The 19,570-nt window shown below is 37.6% G+C and overlaps 2 protein-coding genes across 6 annotated transcripts; both read left to right on the forward strand.

The window, feature by feature from the left end:
* Positions 1-6: 6 nt before the first annotated feature.
* On the forward strand, positions 7-4,130 carry LOC111325448 (uncharacterized). The gene is made up of 7 exons (XM_022929260.2): positions 7-68; positions 355-508; positions 1,308-1,444; positions 1,548-1,573; positions 1,677-1,751; positions 3,134-3,199; positions 3,731-4,130. Exons 1-7 carry the CDS (start codon positions 50-52, stop codon positions 3,836-3,838), a joined length of 585 nt encoding a protein of 194 aa, XP_022784995.2. The 5' UTR covers positions 7-49; the 3' UTR covers positions 3,839-4,130.
* Positions 4,131-4,263: 133 nt separating this feature from the next.
* LOC111325938 (uncharacterized) lies at positions 4,264-18,420 on the forward strand. Of its 5 annotated transcripts, none has more exons than XR_015999651.1 (15): positions 4,264-5,552; positions 7,385-7,448; positions 7,794-8,069; positions 9,054-9,242; positions 10,662-10,838; positions 11,196-11,330; positions 11,692-11,835; positions 12,128-12,313; positions 13,086-13,196; positions 13,445-13,558; positions 13,960-14,058; positions 14,564-14,674; positions 17,304-17,368; positions 17,690-17,739; positions 17,909-18,420. XR_015999651.1 is itself a non-coding variant. In XM_088755946.1 (14 exons), exons 1-13 carry the CDS (start codon positions 6,467-6,469, stop codon positions 17,366-17,368), a joined length of 1,848 nt encoding a protein of 615 aa, XP_088612072.1. In that variant the 5' UTR covers positions 5,606-6,466; the 3' UTR covers positions 17,909-18,420. The 5 variants fall into 5 exon arrangements, 2 of the variants coding, with proteins under 2 accessions (XP_088612073.1, XP_088612072.1); XR_015999649.1 differs by lacking the exon at positions 4,264-5,552 and adding an exon at positions 5,608-6,643; XR_015999650.1 differs by lacking the exons at positions 4,264-5,552; positions 14,564-14,674 and adding an exon at positions 5,603-6,643.
* Positions 18,421-19,570: the final 1,150 nt, after the last annotated feature.

A 19,570-nucleotide genomic window follows, 5' to 3' on the forward strand; every position in this document is an offset into this window, starting at 1 on the left:
AGTGTACTCCCGATTTGAGTAAAAGGCTCGGTGACCTAGTCAATACAAGATGGCGACTACCTTACCAGGTAAGGTTGTGGATTTTTAACTTCAGTGAAGCAAAGAATTGAAAAAATTGCATCAATTTCCGCTAAGCTTTGCAAGCGAGGATATTTCTTTCAAAGGGTTGATATAAAAAGAAAAGTTTCAGCCACAAGGAATCAGGGGTTTGGGAGGGTAGATTACAAATTTAACTAAGCTGTAAATCAGCAAATGACGGTTGGTGAATTGCTGAAAGTAAACTGCTTCGGCAATGACATCAGTTCATCTTATTGAATCATTTATGACTGGAATTGTATGTTACCTCTCTTGAAGGATTATTAAGGAGTCGCTTTCAAGTACTTTCAAGACAATTTTGGTTTGGTGAAGTTCAGAGTTTTTATCCTACATCTTGGTGTGTTTTTCAAGCACCTTTTGGAGATAATAGAGCAAGACTACTACAAAGAAATCACATAATTCCTGGTAGAAGGTAGTTTTTATTGAGTCATAGTTTTTAGAATAAAGGGTTGTGGAAATTCACAAAATCATGTCTCAGCTTTATACTGTGAAACTTATGAAACCATGAACACATTTGATGTTGACTGGCCTGTCATAACCAATCACCTCAAAACCAATAACTTCTTACCTTGTATTTGGCAGTTTAATACTGAAGGCATACTGGTTTTTCCTTTACCCTTTATCTTGCATATTGTAACTTCTCCCTGTAATATCCATAAATCATCCAGCAAACAGGTTATAAAAATACCCAAATTTACCAGGTAGAAGTTTTGATCTTGATCTAACACCAAATTGTTGTGACTAGTTTACAAGCAGCTACAGGGGAGACTTAACAATCAGATCTTGGGAATACATAATTGTGTGTTCACAATTTTCTGAATTGTATAATAAAGACACAAGATTTGGGTGTTGATGATGAAGTCTACTTAAGTTAGGCTTTCAAAAGTTAAACCTGTGTTACACCTGGAAAATAAGAGCTTGGTTTCCAACATAATATTGGAAGTAAATTTTTGATTAACCCTAACACTGTAACATCAGTGTGTATATTCTCCATAATGATCTCTAGAAGTTTCCTATGGTACTGACAAGGAGAATTTGTTTAACAATCAAGACCTTTTTTTAGTTAGTGATCATTCCTTTTTATATGGTGACCTTTATGTTTGATTCACCAGTACTACTGTAAAGATAAATTAGTGACTCACTCTTACAGGTTAAAGGGTTAATTTTACACATTTTGAACATCAACTAAAATGACTTTATTTCATTTATAGATCGGCGGGGTCATATCTGGACATAAACAAGCATCACAAGGCATATGGCTCTCAAATTTTAAAATTCAATCATCTTCCCGTGATTCATATCAATGCAACATATAACAATACAATCATTACAATAATGGACAAAAACGGTAAGAGATGGGTAATGAGTTATTGTTTCTTTTCAATATCAATAGCTGCAATTTCACTTTTTATTGTTTTCTATTGAAAATTTTGTTACATTTGTTTTTGTAGGAAAAACATTGGGATGGGTTTCAGCGGTAAGTGAGTGCACAGGTTGTTTAGAATGACAATCAATAAATTGTCCATTCATTTTGATTTTGATTTTGTGACAAATTATTTTGAATGTGTTGGGAACCTCAGGGAACAGAAGGATTCGAGAATGCGAGGCGAGGAAGCACTACAGCAGGCCGACAGGCTGGAATAGCAGCTGCTCAGGTGAGAGTTGCAGGGGGGTAAGTTTCTAAAGAAACTGTGGTGATGTGTCTTTGGGTGGTATTCAAAGATAATTTGGTTTTATCATCGGAGTTGATCAAGTATACGTATGATGCATGATCCTCGCAGTAGATAGCGCTATCTACTGCAAGGATCGTGCATCATACATATCTAATACTGCAGTTCAAAATATATGAACTTCATATATTTCATTGTATCTGATTGATCAAGTATATTGGCCACTCTGAAGAATTTAAAGAACTGCTGTTTTGAGCAGTAACTCAGACTAAAACTCAAAACATTAGCTTTAGAAACTCTTTAAAGTAGCCAGTTGAAGTTATTGACTCAGTTTTTAAAACCAAATTGTATTTCTTTACTAAGATCAAAAGTTATTAAATTTTATGCACAATGGAGTGAAAAAGGGATGAAGAGATCTTGAATTAACAATTTTGTTTTAGTTTGTCCAAGCTCTCCTATCCATGTGAATTTTCTCTTCAAGTTAGTGATAATAAATATATCTTATGAGACGTTTTATTGTGTATTTTTATGAGTTGTGCTGTATTTTGATGAGCCCATAAGGCTCATAAAATACAAATAAATAATAAAAATACTCAACAATATGACAAACCAAAATGTCTAACAAGTTATTTATTATCCAACACACCAAATTGTTATTTCAGTGTGGGTGAATTTTGCGGATATTTATTTACATGGAGTGCATGACAGAAGTAGGCAAAGCAGAACAGAATTAGCCTGCAGTGCCGGCGTACTTTGGGCGCATGAGTGCACATTTTCGTATTAGGCCACCATCTTAGATTTAGTAACCGTGGAGGATTGGGGCGAGGCCCAAGCTCGGCAGCCTAATATGAAAATGTGCACTTGTACGCCCAAAGTACGCTGGCACTGCAGGCTAGAACAGAATTGGCATGTTTTCATGTTGCTGTCTCTCTTTTTTCAGTAAATGTTGTCTAACTGCTTTTCTTTGTGCGATTTATCTTATAAACTTGGGTCAATATTTGCCAGCCATTCTGACTCTTCAATGTCGGAAAAATGATTTAAATTGTCTGCCATTTTTTTTGTAACTTCAATTCAATTTGTTGCTTGTGTGATACAAGAAAACCTGTCTAACTGGTTCTCTGGAGAACAAATACCACATGATATTTGTACCCGTCGTGGGCGTTATTTGTACTGTACAGAGTGTAGTTGGATAATAATTAAAATTTTGATAATAGTGTAATTACAATAATGATAATCAAAGGACTTCTAAGGCTCCATTTCCCACAGCAAGTAGGCCTGGGCTGAACTATCATTAATTAGCTTCTTTTCCCTTTTGATTTCATTATTTTTGGTTGACAATGTTTATATACATTTCTCTTGAAATTCAGAAAGCAATTTCATTAGGAGTAGACAAAGCACGAATAAAAGTCCGTGGTATTGGAACTGGACGAAAGGTATTTATAATGCATTTGTGGAATAACTTGTGTCTCTCTTCTTAGAGTACTCTATGAAAATCTTACAACAAAATGCACATCTAATTGCAAATAGTAATCTTGTGCAAAGAAGCTTACAATTCTAACAGTTAAAAAAATACAAATTAACCTGCAAAACCATCTCTTCAATGGCCCTAAACCCTAAACCCTAACCCTAACCCTAAAGCAATTTCTAAAATACAAATCTGCTAACTGTGGGTCAATTTACATTGTGTTCCTAAATTTTACAATGAAGTGAGTTCTTGGTTTCATGTGACATCATCAAAACTGAAAAATAAGGAATTATTAATCCTTCAGAGGTTTTATTCTAGTTAGTTATTAGAACAGGTGAAGACTTATCTTTTTACCAAGCTTCAGTTTGATCAGGTTTTTCGTCAAGATAAAGCAAGTTTGAATTTCTAAGCTTTTGTGTGACGTGATATTAAAATGGCAGCTGAGAATGCTGTCAAGTAGTTCAGGGGTAACCTTGTGCTTGCTGTTTATTATCTCTAGGGTGCAGTAAATGGTATTGAAACTGCTGGAGTGGATGTGGTCTCAGTTACAGATGTTACCCCTGTTCCTCATAATGGCTGTAGACCAAGAAAAGTTAGAAGAATGTAAATTGATAAGTGTTCAAAAGGTTCTCAACTTTAGGCAGATTTTGGTTTGCCCTCCTATATATCCTGGCAACAAAAATTGCAACAGCTGTCAGAAATCAGTGTATGTGTTGTATGTGTTTACACAGGAAAGCCTTAACAGAAAGGACAAGGAACAACATACTGTACCAGTTCTAAGGCATTTCACTCATTCTTGTCACTGCTGTTGCCTTTGTTCCAATCATTGTACTGAGTTATGGCGTGAAATAAGCAGCTCCAACAACTCTTATTAAATAAAGTTTCTCTCCAATGTGTAACCCACCCACTAATTTTCGCGCGACTCAATTGGTTACTATACGTCATGTGGTACACAATCACTGGACAATTATCATGCAATAACCACGTTACTTGTCCTCTGATTATTAATTTTCGGTAGGAAAGAAACAAAACCTGTGGAAAAGAATTTCACTCATTCATCTTTATCACTTTTCATGGTTGAAAAACATACTTGTTTTGTAGAGTCCAATAGTAGTGATAGCAAAAAAGCTGATCTCGATTGATGCTCAGGAAAGTACAAAAAAGTCAAAAAAATTTGCTTTCGACGTGCGATACGAAAATTAATGGGAGGCTAATAGGCTTGCTGGTTTGTCGTCTGAAACTGTCTGCGGTTGATGAGAGATTGTGCTCAAAATTTCACGTCTTCTTCGAAGCTTCGCTTCTCAGCCAAAATTCATTTTGCAGACAATATCTCAGCCGCAGGCATTATCAGCCGATATACCTGAATGAAGAAAAAGGTAGGTGTCTACGCTTCTTTTCTTTTTTGTATTACGTCAGAACTGTGTAGAGTTGAGCATACTGATGCGACAATATGTCACTCAATTTTAAAGTTTAGGACTTTGTCTTTCTCCATCATTCTTCTCAATTTTATGAAGAATCAAGCGTGTGCAAATGTCCTTCAAGTATGACGAGGCTTTTCCTCATATTTCGTAACGGAACCACCGTCGTTTTTTGCACCTCGACCTTAAAAAAGAACTCTGCTGTAGAAAATCACTTTCGTTTTTAAAATTCAAAATTTCCCCTTCCTCTCCCCGCTCCTCCCCGCTTTGTATTATTTTGGTATTCACGCATGGCGCGCGTGATTTAACAAATTAACCAATCACGTCAAAGAACTTCAACCTTGACATTGGAAACTGACGTGGACATTTTTAGCGCGTATCATTGTTGGTTTTTATTTTTTTACGGGGCCTTAGTTTGGTCGTTGATTTTGAGTTTTCGTTCACGCCAATTTGTTATTCCTCAGTTTGGAATTTTAAGAAGTTTTTGGAGTTTTTATTCAAGCCGATTGTTCTGGTTGTCTTAAAAAGTTGATACTTATTTTCTACGGAGTTTAGACTCTAGCCTCTTTTTTCGTTATTGAATATTTTACATCTGCCTTGGAAAATCAACTGAATGAATTCCGTGACAAAATGAACGATCTACGCATCCATCAAGAAAAGGTCATCGAGTCCCTTCAGACCGAAATTAAAGACTTGAAGGAGACTGGTTATAAGTGAACGGAGACAAAATTCATAGGGACCTTTTCTAATAGATGGTAACTATCTTTTACAAAAGTTCCTGACTTTTTTGGCGTACAAGACAAAAAGATCTTTTCAAAAGTATGGCAACCAATGCTTAGAATAAACTGAGCAAAGCTCGGGCGGTCATTTTAAATACCTCTGAAGGGATGAGGGCCTGTGAAAGTAAGTCTAATGTTTAAAGTTATCTATTAATTCATATTTTTTTAGCACAGAACTGATCGCATAACGTGCCTATGAATTTATGATTGTCGCTTCCAGTCAAAAAATCATAAATATGACTAGGATATAGTCTGTTAAAACTAAACCCTTTCTTTCTCAGAGCTTATTGAATCCTCAACTTGGCTCGTAACTGTTCGGCTTACGTCTCAGAGGAACACATGTGATTTCTATATGTGTCTTTTTGAGACTAGTCTCCCTCGCAGCCGTTTTTTCGGATGTCACGCAACGCTCCCCCCAAAAAGATGGTTTTGCCCCATCCAAATTGATACCTTATGCGAGTCCAGTGCATGGTGTTTTCTTCAGAAACCATTAGAGACATAAGAGTGCGTCTCGTTGACTTACGATGACCGTGAAAACTGGTCTCATACTTTGATGCAATTATTCATACGCTGAAAGAATATTCTTCGCCAATTTTTTCAAAATAAATCGAAGTTTTGGTCGTGTGCACCAAATTTCAGGGTCAGCTTGAACCAGGTCAGCAGAACTACTGTTTGTTGCCCCAAGATATCAATTTGCAATGAAAAAAAGTCATTTGTGTCTGTCTTAAGTAAATGAGTCCGTTTTTGGAGAATGTATTGGCCCTCTCGCTAAGAAAAATTTCTCGTTCAAACCTTTCGCTTTTGTTATAGAGCGTTAGATATCTGAAGAGGAAAAGTCGATGAATAGGGAAACAATGAACTGCGCGCAAACCTCTTCGCTGCGACCCAGGCTTCTCGCTTCTCTTCTCTAAGTGATGAGATAATTATGTTACGACATAGTGACGATGCGATTTGTTTACCGCGCGTAACCATATCAACTGCTCAGACTTGAAAGATTTGCGATTTCGAGTGAAACGCGTGTATCTTCGAGGGGGAAACATGAGCACTTCGTGGATAAACTTCCTGTATAAACACATAACAGAAGAAGAAGAAAATGAACGAACATCCAGCTCATTGGATGTCCTTTCTAAAGCTAATATATGGATTAAAGATCTCCCGACCAATAACTTAGAGCCGATTGAGGAATCTTTTGGAGCACGCAGAATGACGTTAAAAGTAGGTGTCTACCTTTCGCTCCTTTTCGTTTTGCATTACTTATAGCTGTTTAGAGTTAAGAGAACTGATTGAGCAATATTTCACTCAGTTTTTTAAGGTTTAGGACTGTTTTTCTCTGTCGTTTTTCTCTCAATTTTAAGACCAATCAAGCGCGCGCAAATGCCCTTCAACTATGACGCACAAATTTCGTTTTCTTTTGATCAGCGTCATTGAAGGAAAACGTTGAAAAGTTTTTCTCACCCATTTTAAGTAAGCAAGAAAAAAGGCTATAAAGTTAGTTGGCGATTGTTTTGGTATGAAAGCTGTTCAATTATTTTCCTCTCCCAGCGTTATTTTTTAATTTTGTCAAAAGTCCAAACTGCTTATTATGCACTGGAATTGAAAACCCATGTTTAATCTTTTCTCATTCCAATTTACAAGCAAAAGAGCAAATTACACTAAATAACAGCTGATTTTAGAACGTTCCCAATTATCTACATCCTATTAAATTTATCGCGTATTATGCGCCTTTGCGGAGTTCTTATGGTCGGCGCGCTTCAAAAGGTCCCAGCTCGATTTGTGTTCTTGGCGAAAACAAAAAGAAAGTGAAAAAAAAAATAAATACTCGGAGCGACTCTCTTAAAAGACAGGTATCAGCAGGTTGTGTGGGATTTGTGAAGAACTAACCGCTGGATGGCTGCTTAATTTTTTTTAAGCATTCAGTCCAAAACAAAGTCAAAGTACTTGATTTTCTTGTACTAGGGTAAGAAGGAGATGGAACTGCAATTGGGGGAAAAGATGGCAGTCCTTGAGCAACATTACATAGGTAAGATTTCTATTTCTTCCGACTTATATCCAGGCTGTTGGTCATCGGACCGACGCAAGAGTGGATGGGTGAAGAAAAACCTGGAAAAGGCCGAGGTTTTCCCTGATTTTTCTTGACGTAACCCTCGCCGTTTTTTTGCAATTCCCCCACCCCCCCCCCCTGCCTTTTTTCCTGTCTCCACTGAATGGGAACTCAGTACTAGGGTAATTGCTCTCTACAAAGAGAAGATAATCAACCAATATGCAGGCATTTGCATAATAACCTAAAACAATCAAACTGTAAGAGGATATTTGCGACAAAAATGCGACTATCAACCACTGAGCCAAGCTTTTATAATCACTTTAGACAGAGAGAATGAACTTATAAAAAAGAACTCTGCTTTGGAAAATGAACTGAGAGAATCACGAGACAAAATGAACGATCTTCGCATCCAGCAAGAAAAGGACAACGATGCCCTTAAGACTGAAATTAGAGAATTGAAGGAGACTCTGATTATAAGGGAACAGAGACATAAAAATCAGATGGATTTTTTCAAAGAGATGGCAACTAATGCACAGAATGAACTGAACAAAGCTCGCGCAGTCATTTCAAATCTTTCTGAAGGGATGAGGGCCTGTGAAGGTTAGTCTAATGGTTAAAGTTAGTTTTTTATTAATTTAGTACAAAACTGGTAACAAAACGTGCTTATGAATTCATCATTGTTGCCTTCAATTAAAAAAATCATAAATAACCGGAAATAAGCAAGAAAGGCGCCATTTGACATTCAAACAACGAGATGCAAAAATATTGAGGACATTTCTTTCTTAGAAAACACATGGCAGAAACTGGCGTCAACTACCCGTACTTATTTACGTTCAACAAAATTATTTAAGTTGTGGGTCGTAGCCAAGACGTTTGAGCGCTCAAATTCAATTTGCTTTACTTAGAGTTAGCCTCAACAAAATATTGTTTAAAGAAAGCCATCCTTGAAAGCCATCCTGAATAAAATCATTTCAATTTCAAATAAAAAGAACAAAGCGATGGCGAACGCCTTGCTCTTTTAACAATCCCTGTCCAGGAAATGAAGCTGTTTTGCGTTCATTTTGTGAACGTTGACATTTAGACGATCATTAGAGAATATGCAAAGATGAAGAAGAAGCGAAAGCCTTTGAATAAAAAAGGGAAAAAAATACGACCAAATGAAATAGGAATATAAAAATGTAATCAATCTCTGATGAGCTAAACTTTTACAAAAAACCGAATCATTATAAATCATCAAGCTCTTCCTTGCGTGCTCAACTAAAGGAGATTTAACAGTGCTGGAAAAGAGAATAAAGATAATTGAATAAACTAAAGAAATCTTTAGCCGACTTCAAAACTTTCTTTGTTAGAATTGGCCTTCATAAGGGCGAGATGAAGTTCATTTTTGGCAAAACAAAACTAATCAAACATACGTCTTAGAGGAAAACCCGAAAGATTTGGTTGAAAACAATCTGAGATATTTCCAACATGAGCTACGTTGGTATTATCTTTGAGGAGCTTAAGTCCGTTGCTGGCAACTAATGACTATCTGCCTTCCTGACTAAATGGTATTATAATATTCCCTTATTCTTTTATTCATTTCAGCGACTCTCTCTGCATCGAAGGAGACAATCAGTGAGAAAGAACAAAAAATCAAACAGCTTACATCTCAGAAAGAGACCTATAAAAATGTCATAAAAAGTATGACTGCTGACATTCGACATTACAACAAGCAACTGCAGAGAGCTGGAAATGATGTTGACAAAATTAAAGAAAGACTAGAGTTTTGTCAAGGTATGTGTAACACGTGGCGTTCACATCTAGCAACAAAAAATTCATCAAAACACGATTTTTTACAAAGCCAGCTGGCAATTCGTTATTATTGCATCGCAAAAAAAAATAAAAAAAAAAGAGAACTGCACCGCAAAAAATAAACTGAAATCCACACGAACAGGGAAAGACGTCTTAAAATGATTGAATGAAACTCATTGAAAATTTGATCTTTGTTTAGGGTGAGACTAACCGAACTCGCCATCAGCAAGGGAATATTTGAACCCAACTCAAATGAATTCACACGCACAAGTCACACACACATTGCATTGCCTCTGAGACGCAAACATAGTTCTCGCTATGACTATTAAACGTTTTTTTTTTTTTACATGTAGGGATACTTACAATGCTTTAAGTTTAAATTGTTTGTTTTATTACCATTCTTGAGCTGCTAAGTCTAAATTGGTTAGACAAAACAATTTCCTTCAGAACCAGGTCGAACAATTGGAGGAAAATCTAAAAAAAACAAGTGGCGACAATCACAAACAACTTCTTTTAAGAAGTTGTTTGTGATTGTCGTCACTTGTTTTTTTTTTACGACCGTTTTGTTTTTTTACCACCGTTGTTTCTATCTTAAAAGATGGAAACAACGGTGTTAACTGCCGAAACAAAGCTGAAGGAATTGTCAGGTGACAGTTTTTTCTCATTATTTTACTACTTGTAGGAGTAATTTAAAATATTTGTTTTATTACCATTTTCAACCGAGAAGTCTGAGTTTCTGAGGCAAAACAGGCGCCATCAGAACCAGGCGGATAGATTGGAAAGCTAAATAGTCCTGCTATCAATCTACCCGTTTTGAAGGAAACGAATCAAAACATTGTCAGGTGGCAGTTTATTTCTGTTCTTAAAGTTTGATTTACTATTATTTCAGCCAAAAGTCCGAATTGTTAACGAAAAACACTTGCCTTGAGGACCAAATTGTTGAAACGGAAAAAATGTTTTTTTTTTTCATGGCAACAATTTATTCCTCAAGGCGGTGGCTAATGCCGAAGTAAAACTGAAGGAATTGACCGGTGGCAATTTAGTTCACTTTTCATCACTTGAAAGATGTTTTCTGTTCTGAAAGTGATTTATTTGTTTTATTGCCATTTCAGCCAATAAGTCCAATTTTGGTACAATGAATATATGAAGTTCATATATTTTGAACTGCGGTTATAGATACGTAGGATGCACGATCTTCGCAGTAGAGAGCGCTATTTATGCAATAGCGAAAATTTTCGCTATTGCATAAATAGCGCTCTCTACTGCGAGGATCGTGCATCATACGTAAGTCCAATTTTCTTTAACGACGAACAGTTGTTTTTGTTTTTGTTTTTTTCCATTTGCATGAGCCTGACTTTCAGTTCATAGAGTTTGAATGACTTATTTTATTTCGCTTTGCAGAAGTCAACAATAACTTAGTGAAGCAGATCAGTTTCCTTCAGCATGAGGACAAAAAGATGCAGTTTGATCCTCACGAAAAAAGAATCAGGGAGAGGCTTGAAGAAAAACTTAAAATGATTAACCAATTGAACCATGATCTGAACCAAATGTATACTGAGGTGACAGTAGAAATACTAGGTACGTGAAGCGAGGATGCGATTCATATAACTTAGCATACTTCATCAACTGGTATACGTGGAACAGACTCCGATGAAAATTTTCAAAGAAGGTTTTAATTATAAGTCAAGAACTCTTAAACTTTCACGTTTCCTAATTCTTATTTTTTAAAAGATAATTTCACGGACTTGAGAGGGTATACATCAACGACTTTCTAAATGTGCAAAATATCTTAGTGGTTAAGATGGAGACTGCATTAGCATATTCGATGTTCAAAGGGAAGTTGCTGCATATGATATCTGTCTAAACGCAAAGAAGAAGTTAAAGTCTGAGATATATATATCCGAGTTTTAATGTGTTACACTTTTCTTTTCCTAGCTGGTGTCTATGACGACCTGCAACTTACACAGCTCGATGTGAAAAGCTGGGCTAATTTTCTCCCAGAACAAAAAAATCTTTTGCTCGTGAGGGAGACTAAAGGCGATGAAGCAAATGCAAAGAAGACAGAAAAAGGTGTTTATAGTTCAACATTTTCTGCAACTAGCGTTCCATTCAGTGGAACTTTTGTACCAGACACCTGTCTGAGAAAAAGACGTAGAAGTGATCAAAATAAGGGATTCTGTTGCAAAAGCAAAACAGCTGATCTTTTGTCCATGCCTACTGCAGGTAAGAGCAGCGAGATAACACAAAAAAATAAACAAAGCAAAACACGAAAACGGTTTTGGAAATAATTCTTACTAATATTCTTTTGAATCAAACAGAACGCACAGTTTAATCTGTGTAACACAGGTTTCTAAATCAATCAATAGTTAATTCGAAATATGGAAATCACAAGCTGGTTCCCCCTAATTGATCTCATCGGCGTCTTTTTCAGACGAAGGTGGCCCCATCAAACTGCACCAAGCACCCTTTCTTCCCATATTTACATCATTATCGACATCTGAAGTAGGCCGAGTAAAAAAGGATGACGACTGGCTGGATAGGAACCAAGAAAACTTTGTACCTTTCTCCCAGAAGGGTAAGTGAATTTTCTAGAAAAAGGCTATTTTAGTGCGTTTTCCAGTTTACCATCGGAGTTGGGGCATGTATCATGCCCATTGAAGCAAAACTGATAAGTGGCTGCTTTAGTCGAGAGAGGGCCTTTTGTGAAAGTTTAATTGTATTTGCAATTTAGATCTTTGAAACTAATGATGCATTTGATGAAAAGTAGATTGAATATAAACACGAGTAAGGAATGACTTGATTGGGAGTCATTCAACATGATAATGTACTTATCTGCTTGAGTATAATATTGTGTCTGAGATTTCTAGGCAGCAACGAACAACAGCTGGCAGCAACGAATTCCGCCCTTAGACAGCAAGTTAACCAACTACAAGAAGAGCTAGCCCGTGAAAAGGGCGCTGCGAGGAGAAACTATTTCAAAAGATCAGAATTGATGTACGACATCAACGTAATAGTCTCTAAGAAGCAAGCTGAATGGACTACAGCGATACTAAGTAAGTGAACCGATTTCATGACTCAGTATGCTTAACATAGCTAGGAGCATATAACATCCCGCTATGAATTTTTGCGCTCTAACGAAATTTTGGAAGTAGCGACCAAAAAGAGACATTCGCATCAATTTTCATCTAAGATGTTTAAAAATTTCGGAAATCCTGCAATAGTTGTCATACTGGAGTTGGGTCTGCGATTGTTTCATTGCCATATTGCCTTTGAAAAAGCGAACTTTATTGTGAAGTAGGAAAATTTTGAGAGATAATTTGGATATATCAACAAAGTTGAAGTGGTAAATTGGCCACCGTAACGATTACAAAAGCTGACGTTTCGAGCGTTAGCCCTTCGTCTGAGCGAAGGGCTAACGCTCGAAACGTCAGCTTTTGTAATCGTTACGGTGGCCAATTTACCACTTCAACTTTGTTGATATATCCAAATTATTTCGTTACTCCCACCGACGCAGCCCCAAACAGTTTCTTTCGAAACTATCAGCTTTTATTCAACTTTTGAAAGAGTCTTATTTTGCAGATTAGCGATATTTGGTTTCCTGTTGTCTCTATTTGGATTTAGAAAAGTATGCATCGATAAGGTGTGAACAATTAGAGTTCATTTTAGCCCATTGGATTGTCAAAAGTCTTCCCTGTTGATACTTCCTTTTAAACTGGATTTTAATTTGCAATATCAGAGAGAAAGTTGTTTTACAAAGTTTTCCGAAACTTGGAGAGAGACGGTATGTCAGAGTTTTGAGGTTTTTGATACCTTTCTTTTTTGCAGCCGGCGGCTTTGATTACGATTCCGATCGAGCTCTGCATGAAGGAAATGCAGAAGAAAAAGATGAAAAATATTTTTCAAAGAAAGGAAACTTATCCTTCGAGGAGGACAAAGGTATAAGGTTGTACCTATCTATTTATCGCCTGAGAGGGGTGGGATAGGTTGGCGATGTCACAATAAAATTTAAGGCTCTGTGATATGCTAACCATCTCCCGTCAATGAGTCAATTTTCTATAGTCTCCCGCGGGATACTCAAAAATCTTCCAAAACTCAGAGAACGAGAAAAAAATTAATACGCGCGTCGAGGTTTTAGTGTTTTACTGCTTTTTAATTTTTTGTTACTGGTGCCTGTCGATCTACAGAAGAATGCCATCTTAAGGATGACGAAAAGCCAGATGATGTTCATGTGTCCTTTGCTAAGAAAAAGGTCAAGTCCCAGGCTGAGAAAGGCAATTCATCCTCCGAGGCGGAAAAAGGTATGAATTCTTTAAAAATATATTGCTATAGTATTCATTTTTTATGTTCCATATCAGTGACTTAGTAAAAGTTTAAGTGCTTTTTAAGTTTTTGTTGTCGGTTCCCTTCGATCAGCAGAAGAATGCCACGCCAAGGATGATGAAAATACGTATGATGAGTCCTCTAATGATATTTTGTGTCTTCTCGTCTTTTATTGTGGCTTTAGAAAAGTGTACATGGATATACTCTGACCAATAAGATTTACCCGAACTCATTTGAATAGTCAAAAATCATCGCTGTTGGTGCTGCAATTAAAACTGTTTCACAATATTAGGGGGAAAGTTTTTTGTCACAAAATCTTCTTGAACTGAGAAGAGGCAATATTAGCTCGTCAAAGATTTAATGCTTTCAACTTTTGTAGCCGTTACCTGTCGATCAGCGGAAGAATTCCATCTTAGTAATACAAAAGATGAAAAGTCCTCTACTGAGAAAGGCAACTCATCCTCGGCTGCAGCAAAAGGTATGAAGATCTAATATTCTTTTTATTCAAGTTTTAGCTTCTCGCAGATTTTCTTGTGGACAACTTGCAAAACTCCATCGACACAGAAAGGAAACCCAAGTTGTGGTCTGAAAATCACAATCGGATTTAAAGAAATGTTACTTACAAGTCCAACAGAAACCCAGTTTGGTCCTAGAAACAGATATTCATTAGGTAGACAGCTTGTAAGACATTCAACCTGTCTCATTGACAGGGAACACTCCCATAACTACACCAGCTACTGTATTGACAGGGAACACTCCCATAACTACACCAGCTACTGTATTGACAGGGAACACTCCCATAACTACACCAGCTACTGTATTGACAGGGAACACTCCCATAACTACACCAGCTACTGTATTGACAGGGAACACTCCCATAACTACACCAGCTACTGTATTGACAGGGAACACTCCCATAACTACACCAGCTACTGTATTGACAGGGAACACTCCCATAACTACACCAGCTACTGTATTGACAGGGAACACTCCCATAACTACACCAGCTACTGTATCTGAAGTGGCTCGTTCTGCGAAAAACGATGACCGGCTTTCCCAGAGCCAATGGAACTCCAAAACCCCCTCGAAAACTGGTAAGTTAAACTTATTCAAAGGGGCTAGATATTTCCGTCTTTGTTTCTTGGTTGCACTTGGTTTCTGGCTGGAGAAGGCTAGAGCTGTTCAGCGCATAACTCCCGGTGGTTATCACTACTTTCTGTGACTGTAATATCAAGTCAAGCCGTATGTTGTCATCAAAAGAGGAAGAAAAGTTGGTGTTTACGTTCGTGCAAGTACGTCATCCCAGCTGTATCTGTGCGTAACAAAATCAGCATAACTTATTCATCCTTCGTAATTTCGTAAGAATACTTCCAACTATGGCAGGAATACTATATCTTGCACCGGTTCCAGGCCGGGAAACATGTTTCCAGATAAGTTACGTACCCTGATAGTTGCCGCACAGTAGTCTCATTTATATGCTGACGTCTGTTCTCAACCTTACACTGCGCCCGTAATTCAGCCTCTGGGCTGCAAGTGGTCAGATATAAACTATATTCGTACATAAATGAATAAAGGCTGATAGTTTCGAAAGAAACTGTTTGGGGCTGCGTCGGTGGGAGTAACGAAATAATTTGGATATATCAACAAAGTTGAAATGGTAAATTGGCCACCGTAATGATTACAAAAGCTGACGTTTCGAGCGTTAGCCCTTCGTCGGAGCGAATAGAGGAATTGTGGGTTGCGTGGGCTTTTAAAGGCAGAAAATGGAGCTACGTTATTGGTGGGTGCATGGCAACGAGAAAAACATGAATAAATTAGTGGAATGAAAAGCGTTCATTGATCCCTGTGGGATTTAGACTGCCGGTTTGAAAGATGAGCTTTTGTTCAAGATTTTTACGGCTTTCCGTGCCACCTAAGTGCAAGGAAAGACCGCAGATTGCCATATGTTGCTTAGAATGATTAGGTAAATTAAAATGTCTAGCGACTGGTTTCGATGTGTCCTTGTCATTCCTTTCCACGTCTCGAAGGTGTTCTCGGAATCGGTCACCTAGTCTTCTGCCTGTTTCGCCGATGTATATCTTTTTGCAAGAAGTGCAAGTTATGCAATAGATTACATTAGCGGAGGTGCACGTGAAGTGATCGGTGATCTTAATGGATCGTTTAGGTCCCGATATTTTATCAGTGTTGTGAATGAAAGGTCACGTTTTGCATCGTGCACGAGCGCATTTAAAAGTGCCTGGTTGCTCATTAGTCTGAAAAGAACTTCTGACCAAAAAATTGCCTAAGTTTTTGTCGCGTTTAAATGAAATGAGCGGAGGCAGCGAAAAGATAGTGCTTGTCTCTGGATCGTTTTGAAGTAATTTGAAGTTTTTAAGAATGATGGATTTAACTGAGTGGTTGTGAGGGTGAAACGTGAGAGTGAATGGAATGCGGTCGGAATCTTCCTTATGCCACGTTTGTAGTGCTGAATGTCGATCAATAAGTTGAGCGCGGTGGTAACCCGCTTGAACGACGGAAACAGGGTAACCACGTTTATCGAAGAACTGGCACATTGACTCTGATTTGTGGTGAAAATCAGAGTCGTTACTACATAAACGACGAAGTCTTAGAAACTGAGAAAAAGGAATGAAATTCTTAACGTGAGATGGATGAGAAGACAAATATAACAAGTAATTATGCGAGTCTGTAGGTTTGTAATACACACTAGTGCATAAACCGTTACCTTCAATTGAAACTTTGACGTCTAAAAAGGATAAAGAATTGTCAGAAATTTCCCAAGTATATTTCAGAGCCGGGTGAAAAGAATTGATTGCAGTTATGAATTGAGTGAGCTCCTCTCTGGTAGAGGAGGTAGCGCCGATACAGTCGTCGATGTAGCGACCGTAGAGTTCCGGTTTGGACCCGTTGTATTGGCTGAAAAATTGATGTTCTATTGCATAACTTGCACTTCTTGCAAAAAGATATACATCGGCGAAACAGGCAGAAGACTAGGTGACCGATTCCGAGAACACCTTCGAGACGTGGAAAGGAATGACAAGGACACATCGAAACCAGTCGCTAGACATTTTAATTTACCTAATCATTCTAAGCAACATATGGCAATCTGCGGTCTTTCCTTGCACTTAGGTGGCACGGAAAGCCGTAAAAATCTTGAACAAAAGCTCATCTTTCAAACCGGCAGTCTAAATCCCACAGGGATCAAAGAACGCTTTTCATTCCACTAATTTATTCATGTTTTTCTCGTTGCCATGCACCCACCAATAACGTAGCTCCATTTTCTGCCTTTAAAAGCCCACGCAACCCACAATTCCTCTATTCGCTCCGACGAAGGGCTAACGCTCGAAACGTCAGCTTTTGTAATCATTACGGTGGCCAATTTACCATTTCAACTTTGTTGATATATCCAAATTATATTCGTATATAAGACTTTTGTTGACTTCTCTCGGTCAGTCTTTGGCACGTAGAAGTTTTTTGATATTTTTAAGATTTGGGATCGTTTGATTCATGGTGACAGAAACGGTTTTTTTATATATCTTTTATGTTTGTCATTGTAGCTTAATTTTTTTGGTTTATTAGCTTGCGTTGCGAGGATCTTACCCGGCTTGTTCCACCTAAGCTTATATAAGGTTACCCGCACTTTTAGGAAATTAGTGCTGAGTATGACAGTACCGTTAAGTTGACAGCAATTCTCTACAATGTTTATTACTTTCTACGTTTTTACAGAAGAGCAAGGATTCTTTGGCAACGTGTTTTGGGGATTGTTACATCACGCTTCGTCGAATCTATAGGTCAGTCTTCCTGTGTTTGAACCAACCTTCCTCGCTCTTTATAAATCATGATTTTTTTGACTCTGGTATTCATCTATCTTCCCATGTTTGTATTACATGGTTTCCGGTTTCCCTCAATTCTATGTCTATATGCATGACATGGGTCTCGAACACTTACTTGACAGGCTCCTCGACTGCAGCTATTAGATGCGGTAGTTGATTCCTAACGTATGGCGTAATTTGTAACGGTCGATCTGGGCTAATTCAAGTGGTTGTAGGAAATGTTTCAAAATACTGTAATTTGCTACTATCGATTCCCTAAGTCGTTCTGTTCACAATCAGGTACATAAGACTCAACTACTTTGGTTTTCTATGTCTTCCCGAGTGATCTGGTGAGTTTTTTAAACGGTTTATTCCCTTCACCCCGCTTTCAATGGACTGTCAGTCCTCCACATACAAAAGAATTATTTGCTTTCAGTCCACCTATCGGTATATTACTGCAGAGACATAGAAATGCTGCTCATAACAGCTCATCTTTTTACTTTCTTCTCTTTCGTACAGCTTTTCTTGCTCCAGGACCATCCTTGTAATTATTAATTGTAACTTAGTATAATAAAAGTGTCGAGAAACGATAGCGTGAAAATGTAGTACCATAAGTAACTAATGTGTAGTTAACGTTGTGAACATTTTGTAAAATGAAGAGTTGAGTTAAGTATTGTAAATATTTATTTGATTCAATTGATAATACGGGCATATAATTACATGCCATTCTTGAAAATAAAATTTTTATTTGTTGAATGATTTGTTTGATATTTGTTAAGTCGCAATGGTCTCTTAATCGGGGTCATAGCAGCTATTCCATTTTTTGGATTGCCAGTAAGGGGTACTTTTGCGTGATGTTAAGGAGGTGTGCTCTTCTTTTAGAATTGAAAGCTTTGGCTGTTAGTAATAAATGTTATGTTTTGATCAGTACTGATTCTTAAGGAGTTAAGAAACCGTACTCCACGGATCATTGTGAACTTTGCCGCTCTTAGTGCCCATTCCTGAAGACCGAATAAAATAATTTTGTTTCATACAGTGGGAGCTGAAAATAATTTAGAAATATTTGTCCAATAGTCATGTAGACATGGGAGTGAAGCCCGCAACCCGAAGAAAATTTAATAACCCATCAAGAAGAGGAAATTTGGTTATTACGTGTAACTGGCAGCTGAGAATTCTGAATTACTCAGGCAAAACAGTCTAACTTTTTTTGTCTGACCAGTTCAGAGTTCTCGGTTGCAAATGGCAATGATTACTTATAAGTGAGCTTATAGGAATGAATACGAAGATAACTCGGGGAACATCTAATTCCATGAACATCAAAGTGCCTTCCTGACTGTCTGCTTTACTGCCCGCTTCAACTCACCACTTTTCCAGGAGTAAATAAATGGTCGAGTATAATACATAGTGTTCAGCTCGATAGAGCGACGCAGTTTATAACTTATACTACGAGCATCCTAATTGGTAAAATTTCTATTGTTTACTTGCCTGTCACCCATAGAAATTGAGATTTTTTGCTGTCCCCAAAAAAGGCTGCCATCCGTTACGAATTTCCTGATTTTAATTTGTCGGCGGCCTTTGGTTTAGATAAATTAGAGGACGTTGAAAAGAAGCGATATGAACTTCGAAAAGAGCGGGTTAACGGAAATAATGTTAACTGATTAATCGTTGGTTGTGAAAGAAGTTAAATATAAAAAATTGTGCTCCAGTCTTTACAATACGTCGTATTGGGGTTAGTCGTATAATGGCCGAAATTTTAACTGTTGGCCGTGAAAGCCTTCACCCCATTTAGACCCTCTTTAAACCACATTTAGTTAAAACTGCATTGAATCCTCCTCTATTCTTTTGTAGTTAATCTCAACTGTATTCATTTCCCTTTCTCTGTCATCGTGCAATCTGATGTTTCTTCTTTCGACTCCACTGGCTACATGCGTGGTCAAGACGCCATCAGTAACCCTGAAACGACTGCTAGGGTTGGTAGCCCAGCAAGCCTGTATAGACAAAACTTGGAACAGAATCTCAATAAGAAAGAGTGGAAAGTATTGAATTTGATGCCTACAAACCCCAAACGTTACTTGAAATTCATTCTTTGATCTTTAGAGTACGCAGCTTGAACGACAATTTCGGAGCGAAGTAATGTGACTGTCTTAACGGATCCATCTTATCACTTTCTTGTTACGATCT

This window comes from Stylophora pistillata, chromosome 4 (assembly GCF_964205215.1).
Source record: "Stylophora pistillata chromosome 4, jaStyPist1.2, whole genome shotgun sequence".
NCBI classification, from domain to species: Eukaryota; Metazoa; Cnidaria; class Anthozoa; order Scleractinia; family Pocilloporidae; genus Stylophora; species Stylophora pistillata.